General features: G+C 36.0%; 1 protein-coding gene across 1 annotated transcript; it reads left to right on the forward strand.

Annotated features, from left to right (window-relative positions):
* The first annotated feature begins 1,475 nt into the window (after positions 1-1,475).
* ERMN (ermin) lies at positions 1,476-8,977 on the forward strand. The gene is made up of 3 exons (XM_004004683.5): positions 1,476-1,876; positions 2,519-2,611; positions 5,862-8,977. The coding sequence occupies exons 1-3, from the start codon at positions 1,639-1,641 to the stop codon at positions 6,377-6,379; spliced, it is 849 nt and encodes a 282-aa protein (XP_004004732.2). The 5' UTR covers positions 1,476-1,638; the 3' UTR covers positions 6,380-8,977.
* The last annotated feature ends 886 nt before the right edge of the window (positions 8,978-9,863 follow it).

Genomic DNA, 9,863 nt, shown 5'->3' on the forward strand with positions numbered 1-9,863 from the left:
ACAAAGAAGAATTAACATAAAAATGGTGCAAATGAACTTATTTATGAAACAGAAATAGAGTTACAGATGTAGAAAACAAGTTTATGGTTACCAGGAGGGAAAGCAGGAAGGGAAAAATTGGGAGATTGGGATTCAAATATACACACTACCATATATAAAATAGGCAACCCTGTTGGCTCAGAAGGTAAAGAATCTGCCTGCAATGCCGGAGACCCAGGTTCGATCTCTGGGTTGGGAAGATCTCCTGGAGGAGGGCATGGCAACCCACTCCAGTATTCTTGCCTGAAGAACTCCATGGACAGAGGAGACTGGCCCGTTATAGTCCCTGAGGTTGCAAAGAATTGGACATGACTAAGCAACTGGCTTTTCACATATAAAATAGATAACTAATAAAGACCTACTGTATAGCACTGGAAACTCTATTCAATACCCTGTAATGGCCTATATGGGGAAAGAATCTAAAAAAGAGTGGATTTACTTATATTGATTCACTTTGATGTACAGCAGAAACTAGCACAACATTGTAAATCAACTACTCTCCAATAAAAATTAAAAATAAAGCACCATGATGGAATTAAAACAATAATAAAAATAAGAACAGATGATTGTCTGCAAGAAATCCACACACAAACTAAGAATTAATATTTTACTTTAAGAAGGGAGGAGTGGTAGGGGACAAATGTTTTATATAATCACCTGTTTCCCCCAAGGGTAGACAGTGTTGGTATCTTCTCATTTTACAAGCATCATGCAACATCAGTAGGGGATATTGAAAGTAATTCTGATTGGGGAAAGGGAAAATTTCATGGAGGCAATTATTCTAGGGTTTTACAGGATGAATTGAGCTATTATAGAAGTGAATAAACTAAAATAAGAAGCTATAGACCAACTAAATTACTCTGAAATGTAAAAATTTTGATATTAGCAAAATGGCAGAATTTGTGTTTGTTTTTTCTTAGGTCTATTTCTGTGGGTTCCTGAAAGCATACTGTGGAATCTGCTGCCAGAGTGATGTACAATAAAGTTGCCTTGTTTACATGTTTTTGATAAGCTGTTTTTATTCTTTAAAAAATAAGAAATGATGCCATTGTCCTTTACAAAATAGCTGAGGTTTTACTTGAGCAAAATCTGTTTGGAAATGTTAAGCTGGTTACACAGAACTAATATGCCTCAAGGTGGTCATTCTCTCTGGATTAAAGCTGTGGAACAATTGTGGCTCCTGTTACAAGGAAAATGACAAAGGACCATTATGAAAAGGGACAAAAATCTCTGTTCCCAGAGGGGGACTGACAAGCTGAAAGTCCCCCTCTACATGCCAACACAAAAGCCTGATTGCCTCGGATTGTTTGCTTATGTAAATCAAAAGACTGCCATTAATTCTGCAAGTGGAACTGCTGAGCAACAAACAAGGTGGTGATTGGCTGGACTCTTGCTCGTGGATTGGTGCAAATCTGACAAATTCTGTTACTTTTGTTCTACTCTCTATCTGGATATCTTTAGGAAAAGAAGCTTGTTTTTATGCACTAAAGTAAGTAATTTGTGTTCTTAGAGTAGGAGTTGGATTTGAAGGCAAGAGAACTTATCAAGGATCAAGGATCTTCCCCAAAGCTCTCTCCGACTGGGACTCAACTGTACATTATGACAGACGTACCAGTGACATTCAGTCAGGTGGAGTGTAATGGGGATACACCCCCTGAAAACGGTCAACAAAAGATTACTAAAATCATAGAAGAAGCCAGTGACGTGGATGGTACCCCACCATACTGCAGGGTAGAACCTAGACTTGATGTACCCACAGAAAGAAATCAAGAGAAAAGTGAAAAATTACAAGAGGACATACTGCTCAGCTCATCCATGGATGAGAAGATTCTAAAAGGTAAAGCATTTTCCTTCTCTCTAATTTGCTTTGATTTGATTTGTGAACTCACTCAGGAGTCTTTGGATAAACTGTTATGAAGGAGTAAATGGCACATCCTTCCACTCTTGTCCTTGTCCAAATGTGGCCCCTTATCCTGTTGGGGCTTCAGAGCATAAGGACTAAACCTCTGCCTTGGGTCAAATCCAAGCTCATTTGTTTGAGAGTTCTGTCATCCTGGACAACTTTCCTGGCCTCCTGAAGCATTAGTTGTCTCATTAGAAGAAGGCAGATAATAGTACTGATAGTTGTAGAGTTATTGTGAAAATTATTGTTTGTTAAATGTTAACTTCTGTTATTTATCATTATATGGGCAGCTCCATTATTGTCTGGTTAAAAGAAATTCATAAATTCAATTTTTCTTTCTAAATCTATCTGAAAGTATCAGAATTCATGGTACTATACCTTATACAGACATTAAAGAAAAGATTATCATTATGTTTACAAGTAAAGAACTCAGTGAAGAAATGAGTTCGAAGAGTGAAATAGTTATTTTAGTGACCGCAAAAAATAGTCTACCTCATCAGGGTCTAAATTGGTAATTTATTTATCTTAAACTACTTAAATGGTAAAATATTTCTCTTATGGGGTTTTTCCCTCCAGAAAAACCAGAAGAGAAGCTCTATGTTGTTCATAAGGCTATCACAGATCTTTCTCTCCAAGAAACAAGTGTTGATGAAATGGCATTGAGACAAGGTAAGAAGAACTTCCATTTTGTACACAGAAATTGTTTGACTGGGTATGGAGGGCAGTTTTTGCATGGGATGTTGTATGAGTGTGGTATTAAAAAAGGAATCCAGAAGTCATTTTGAAGTCATGCTGTTTTAGGCAGATAAGGGAGTCTGGACTTATCTGTGGGTTCTACCTTAGAAAGCATTATAGACTCTTCAAGACTGAAACTACATGGATCTGTATAATTGCATGGCACACTTTGACTTGATGATATGACATCTGCATCTTAATAAATTAGTCAATAGTATCAACCTTTCCTTTTGATTTAGTGTCTTCAAGTCTGTGTCAGGCACCTTGCAAATTGCAAATGTTTCAAAAATTGATATATCCTAAAAGTTTACCATTGGCATACAGTTTAAAATAATCTTATAAATTTATTTGATCTATAGGAAAATTCTAGGCCTCTGAGGTAAGTACAAAATGGTTACCTAATTCTTGTCAAAGAAATCTTCCGAGTGATGAAGTTAATTCTAATTGTGTCCTTTCAGAAAATGCCTGAGTAAAAAGAACATGGATTTTAAAATAATTATATTATTTTACAAATAAACTCAAGAGTCTAAGAGACACAAAGTGTTTCAGACTTCTAAGGAAACACTTACATTCAAATAATTTCCAAATAAAGGGCAAGATAAAAATCTATTAATTAATTATTCATATCATCTCTTGCAGGCATAAATATCTTATCTCAAAATTGAAACCAGCTTGGTAGACCTAAGTGACTTAGTTTATTTAGGACCTTAACAAGCAAAATATTGAAGAATTATTGATTGAAATATTAGAACACCATATAAAATAGTAGATGCCAAGGTTGTTAGCAGTTTCCTGAGTTTGTCCACCTTGTCTGGACACCTCTCAGTCTGTCTGCTGACTGCATACAGTGGTCCACTGCATAGTCCCTCATGGAATCATGTCATAAGCCGCAGTCATTGTCATGTTCTTACATTATCACAGTTAATTTATTAAGACCTAAACCCTATGAAATGAACTAAATAATCTCTTGCCCTAACCCTTCTGCTGCCAATGAGCAAGCAAACTCTCAAAGACAGAGATCTCAACTTTTATCTAGAGTCCCTTTCAAGTTTCTGACCAGAAGGTCAGCTGGAGACAATAGTTCTCTAAGATCTTTCATTTTCTTTAAATAAAGAATAAAAGCAGTCTTGATTTTTAAAAGTGGGTAGTCTCAGGGTGAATTTTTCCCTGCATGAATCCTTTTGTGTTTGGTGGAACATATGTTTCTGCTGTAGGGTTAGAAGGACACATTTTGGTATCTTTTATTTTCACAGTGGCAAACAGCTAAAAAGTCTCTGGAGCAAATACTCTTGGGTTGAAAACTAGGAAAATGTTAAAAATACTGAGAAAAATACTATACTTTAAAGACAGAAGTAATTTCACGCATGACAACTCTATGCTGGAGTCATGAATAAGAGACAAAAGATCAGTTTCTTTGGTTCTTGTGAAAAAAAGAAAACCAAACAAGATTATAGTAAACATTATAATGTGTATTTATAATGTAAAGACTACTGACTGGATGCCAGTGGCCTGATAGGAGCTGTGCACAAGTAATGACAAGTGATGATCCATCTTTACTTCTATCTGTTTGTATAACTTTACAATTATAGTTGGGAAAATAAAATGAAAAGAGAATGAAAAATCTTCGATGGAAATGGACTTGTTAACATCTTTCCGTGAAAATAGGAAGCTGTGGAGGAGAAAGGCAAACAGAAACAGTGCCTCTCGTTTTATTTAAAGACTCTACTATTCTTGTCTGGGCAATCCCATGGACAGAGGAGCCTGGCGGGCTACAGTCCATGGGGTTGTAAAGGAATTGGACATGATTTAGCAAATAAACAACAATGGTGTTGAAAGAGAATAGTAAACATAACCTTGAGTCAGGCACACTGCAGGCTGAAGCTTCTCACTGAAGTCCTTTAGGGGTGAAAGCTCTGAAAACAATCTTTACACTCTCCTTATTAATTGGTTTTTGCATGCTCAATAAATGTTATTGAGGATATGCTGATAGGATCTGTTTGAAAAGTGAAAATTGCAGTGAATTAAATGAGCCTTTTTAAAGTCACTACATACTACCAAACCACTTGAGTCAATTAGTTGTCCGCTGAGGATGTGTCTAAAACAGTAGGCTAATCTAGCATTAGCTAGATATGACCTCAGTGTGATTTTTAAATCTTGACTCGCTAGCAGTCAGTGACAGATCCTAGACTATACTGTGTGTCCTTTGGTGGACTTGGTGCCTTGATTAGCCCAACGCCTGTCTCTTGGCCATCTGTGGTTGCCTGCTCCTTCTCTACACCTTGCTATTTTAGGACAGCTCTGAGAAGCATGGTGGCAAATACTGAATTTGCTATTCTGAGTGAGAACAGTCATTGGCAGTCATTATTTCATTATTTTTACTGTTGGAAGGAAGTCTTTTTTCACTGTGAGATATTTTTCTAATTTTCTTTGAGGAATATCCATGTGTGTTTAGGAAACAGGTCCCTGTGTGTGTATGTGTGTGTGTGTGTGTGTTTTAACATATTCATATACCCAGTCATGATAAGCTAGACAGGATTTTTAAAAGTGTCTCATGGAATACCAGTCTCACTATATATAGTTGTTGTTCAGTCACTAGTTGTTGTTCAGTTGCTAAGTTGTGTCTGACACACCAGGCTCCTCCATTAGCTCCCCGAGTTTGCTCGCATTCATGACCATTGAACCAATAATGCTGTCTAACCATCTCATCCTCTGCCAATCCATTCTCCTTTTGCCTTCAATCTTTCCCAGCACCAGGGTCTTTTCCAATGAGACAGCTCTTAGGATCAGGTAGCCAAAGGACTGGAGCTTCAGCTTTAGCAACAGTCCTTCCAAAGAATATCCAGGGTTGATTTCCTTTAGGACTGACTGGTTTGATCACCTTGCAACAGTCATCCATAACAAAAATCTCCATAGTAAAATGAGGTTGGGTTGCTGGATCCTAATATTCATTAGCATTTTAAAGGTTCAGATAAATTCTGAGGAAGCTTACTTGTGTTTAATGCAGTGTTTTCTGAGATAATTTGATGGGGTAGCCTGTTCCATTGTGTAAAACATATTAATAACCCACAGAACTATATATCATAAAATATATGCTGGAAAATGGTTGTACAGAAATATAATCTGGAGAATATGTGGGTATTTTGAAATCTCTACACATATCAACTACCAATTGATTTTACTACAGGGCATCAGTGGGAGAAGATTCCTTTGAGCAGCAGCAACCAAGAAATAAGCAGACAAAAGGAAAGTATTTCTGAACAACCTCTAGAGGAGAGAGAAGATGAGGAGCTGGAGAACACAGCTCTTCAGGCAACTGAAATTGAATGGTTAGGATTTCAGAAACCTAGCCAGGTTGATGCCTCACATTCTAAGCAGGATGAAGAGCAAGAGGTTTGGGATGAAGAAATTAATAACGATGATGATGATGATTGCAAAGATGATGAAGATGAAGTTCAAGTGATAGAATTTAAGAAAAAAAATGAAGAGGATACTCAATTAAAAGAGGAGGGTGATGCAAGTGAGGACTCCCCACTGAGTAGCCCCAGTTCCCAACCTGTCACACCTGATGAGCAGCCGACCTTCGGGAAGAAGGGTGATTTCTCCAGAAATGCTTATTCAAGATACAATACGATATCCTATAGGAAAATCAGAAAGGGGAACACCAAGCAAAGAATCGATGAATTCGAGTCTATGATAAACTAACTGGAACTGAGACATTCTCATGTCCACTAAAGCAAAAGCTAATTCGGTTTTCCTGATATATATCTTTGTTGCCTTATATGAGTTGTTGCCTTTAAAGAAGTGGAAGCTGAATCTCTGTTTCACTGTAGAGTAATGTGGAAATAACCCTAGCAAAAATTCAGTCTGGTAATCTCAAGTCAAAAAGCTTTAGGCTCGTTCTTGGACATTTGTTTTTTAAAACTTCGCTAATATAGCCTTATGTGCTAATCACTAAACAGCAAGCACCACCAGGAAATCCAACATTTATAAAAGTTTGCCTTTAAAAGTAGCAATGCTGGGAAATGTAGTCATCAAATGAAAGAGTACTATTTGAAATGAAATGTAGTTCTTTTTTGTGTCTTTCTTCCTGAACATTGAGGGGGATAGAAAGTCTGGTATCAAATCTCTCTTTATTTAAGATGTGATTTTATAGACTCTGGCAATAAACTTTCCAGAATACTTTGCCTTTCTTATTACCTTCAGATTTTAAGTTGTTTCTTTTGGTATCTATGGAGTGAAATTCTGTTTAGGTTGCCTTCCTAGGTGTTACCATTCACTAAATTTTCTCACTAGAGGGGCTGAGCAATTGTCAGTCAGGAAAATTCTGTTTACTAAACGTTGGCTTTATGCTCTCAAGATGAATTAAACCCATTGTGAGATTGCTGGAAGGAGGGGTTGGAAGATTTGTGGGCAATTGACTAAAGAGTTATATCAGATAGTTTATTTCTGAAACTGAAAACAAAATCTTGTCTAGCACAGTTAAAGTCATTAAACATGAAAATGACAGCTTTAGCACAATTTTAAGAAAATACCCCTCTCTATTACTACACTTTCTCTTATTAACAGAATCTCAGAATAATTTTCTTTCCTTAGAAACCTGAGACAACTCTAGTCATAACTGTACTAGTTACTATGAAAATGGAAATAATTATCTTAGAATATTTTCAAAGTAGAGTGTGAGTGTGTATTTTTAGTGAGAAAGCTCTGATGGTTGTTGGGAATATATAATTTACTGGACCTCAGCCCAAATCAAGATGCTTAAAACTGTGCTTGTGAAGCTTCACTCAAACCAATGTGTCAAATAATGTATTGAATATTTATGAAAAGGGAGAATCTATATTTGTATTTTTAGATCCATAATTTTTCATTTCATGCTTCTATATATATTACCCTCAACTTTCTGTCACCACAGATAAAGACATTTTTTTGGCCCTGGGAATAAAAAGACAATTCCTTATTGTCTGAATGTAATACAGTCTTCATTGTACTATTCAACCCTTTGTTTACTTATTTTCATTTTGTGAAAAACCCTGGGTTAGTCCTTCTCAGATTATTGCTTGTTTATGTGTAACAAATCCCACACATTCTAAAGGCACTTTCTTTAATTCTCTATTGTCATATAATATGTTTCCATAGTATCATACACTATTATTTAGTGTTTATGAGACTCAATTTTGAATTTTTCTTTTTGTTTTTTTCCAAGCAGATACTTTATAACCTGACCATATCAAAGTCTGTCATGCTTAGTCTATAGAATCTATACATTTTATTCTCGACAATGTAAGTGTTCAGAATAAAGTCAGGAAAATCAGGTCTTTATTGATAAATTTAAGTAGAAGATTGATGCACTAGGACAGTTACCTGTTTATTTAGTGCCTTTAAATCTTTTTACCTGGACAACCTATTTTCTTTTTTTGGATTACTGGTGACCCCTATAATTTTCTACTTAACTTCAAAGCACAGTATTGTATTATCCACCACAGGACAGGACCAATTGTTAACCTACAATCAACAGAGCCTGCATTTTGAATTATTTCAGCAGAGGTGGCAACTTCCAGTGGAACTTGAGTGAGGTGTGTGGTCTGTGGTTATTCGATGTGGCCAATCAACTATCTCTGATTGGGCTCCAAAATATAGTAACCCTGGCCCTTTTAGCTTTGTGATATCTTATCAGATGATTAACCAGCTATGAAAGATTTCAACAAGACTATTGCAGGGTATGTTCAATGAGTAAATGCTTAATGCTCACGGAGGAGGCAACGTAGTTGCAGAGCATTAAACTATCATTTGGCATCAGTGCTCATTGCCCCGTGCTGCCATGTTGCTGTATACCCCAGAATTAAGGAACCAGAAGCACATAACAGTGATAGGTGGCTCTGTGATTCTTTCTAGCTTAGGAAAGACAACGGTCTGGTTCCAATTGTAGTGGGTGGGTCTTTGACATTTGAAAAGCATATAGGACACATTAAGAATACAAATTGGGAGCGACATGTGAAGGCTTACTGCCTTTGGGATCCAAGGTTCAGGGATGGAAGAAGGACTCTGGTAGCTGTTAGGAGGGAGAACTGATTTATTATGAAAATGCTGATATTCCTTGCCTGAATTTTTATCTTCCTTAGATGCTGGGTGAACAGGAAGTAATAACAGCTCTATTTCTCTGTCAATATAAAACTTACCCTTCATATAATGCTACCTTTAAAGACACAGCATGTACATCAGACTTTATCGATCTACCTATTAACAGTTTAAACGAAGAACTTCTGTGTTTGCTTGTTCTCAATAAAAGTTTGTATCCTTGTTTTTTTGGTGTCTAGATTTTACTTTCTCTAGTTGCCTTTTAAAGTTAGAAGGACCCTTGCACATCAGCAGCTATTAAGACCATCAATAAATGCTTTTTCAAAAATCAAGAGAACACCTTATTTTAACTCATTTGCATTATTTATTTCAAAAAGGTCTTAAAATACTTGTATATGAAATTGCAAAAACAATTTCTGATGGGTAGATATGTAATGTTCATGAAACATTTCTATTATTTTTACAGGAATTGAACTATTGTTTTAGATGCATCTTAATTCCAACAACTTGAAACATATATATATATCTTTGTAGTCTCTAAGGTAAAACATTGCTGTAAACTATGCTGACATTTTTATAGTAATTGTTTTATGTATTTACATGGTATAGTACTTTTGGAACATTTTCAAATGGAGAATGGGCATTTAAGTTTTTCAAAATGATAAGAAAACATTTAAAATAAGTAATAATAGAGAATTATAGAAAAAGAAGAAACACCAGCATATCATAAAGAAGAAATATGTCTGACCATATGAGAAAGGCACTACTTCTTTTAAAGCCTAAACTTTCACTGCTCCATAAAATTAAGAGGGCTATAAAAAGTAATGTCAAAAGTATAGCAAACATTTGCTAATATTATAGAACATCAGACAGTAACATAATAAATATGAATGCCAAAATGTGTGAAGAACACAAGGTAAGTAGAACATCCAGTCAACATAAACACATGGGTAGTAATGAGCAGTGGAAATCACCCAAATATATGCAAAACTATAAAATCAAAGAGCTTTGTAATTAACTACCAGTTTGAAAGAGTTTTGGATATGCAGAGAGATGTTATGGGGAGGGAGGTGGGAGGGGGGTCCATGTTTGGGAACGCATGTAAGAATTA

Source organism: Ovis aries, chromosome 2 (genome assembly GCF_016772045.2).
Source record: "Ovis aries strain OAR_USU_Benz2616 breed Rambouillet chromosome 2, ARS-UI_Ramb_v3.0, whole genome shotgun sequence".
NCBI classification, from domain to species: Eukaryota; Metazoa; Chordata; class Mammalia; order Artiodactyla; family Bovidae; genus Ovis; species Ovis aries.

What these genes read in the sequence shown, in the direction of transcription:
- ERMN (XM_004004683.5), top strand. Translation starts at nt 1,639, where the DNA reads ATGACAGACGTACCAGTGACATTCAGTCAGGTGGAGTGTAATGGGGAT. An exon ending in GGATGAGAAGATTCTAAAAG is followed by an intron (nt 1,877 to 2,518) that starts GTAAAGCATTTT and finishes TTTTCCCTCCAG; the next exon opens with AAAAACCAGAAGAGAAGCTC. An exon ending in TGAAATGGCATTGAGACAAG is followed by an intron (nt 2,612 to 5,861) that starts GTAAGAAGAACT and finishes ATTTTACTACAG; the next exon opens with GGCATCAGTGGGAGAAGATT.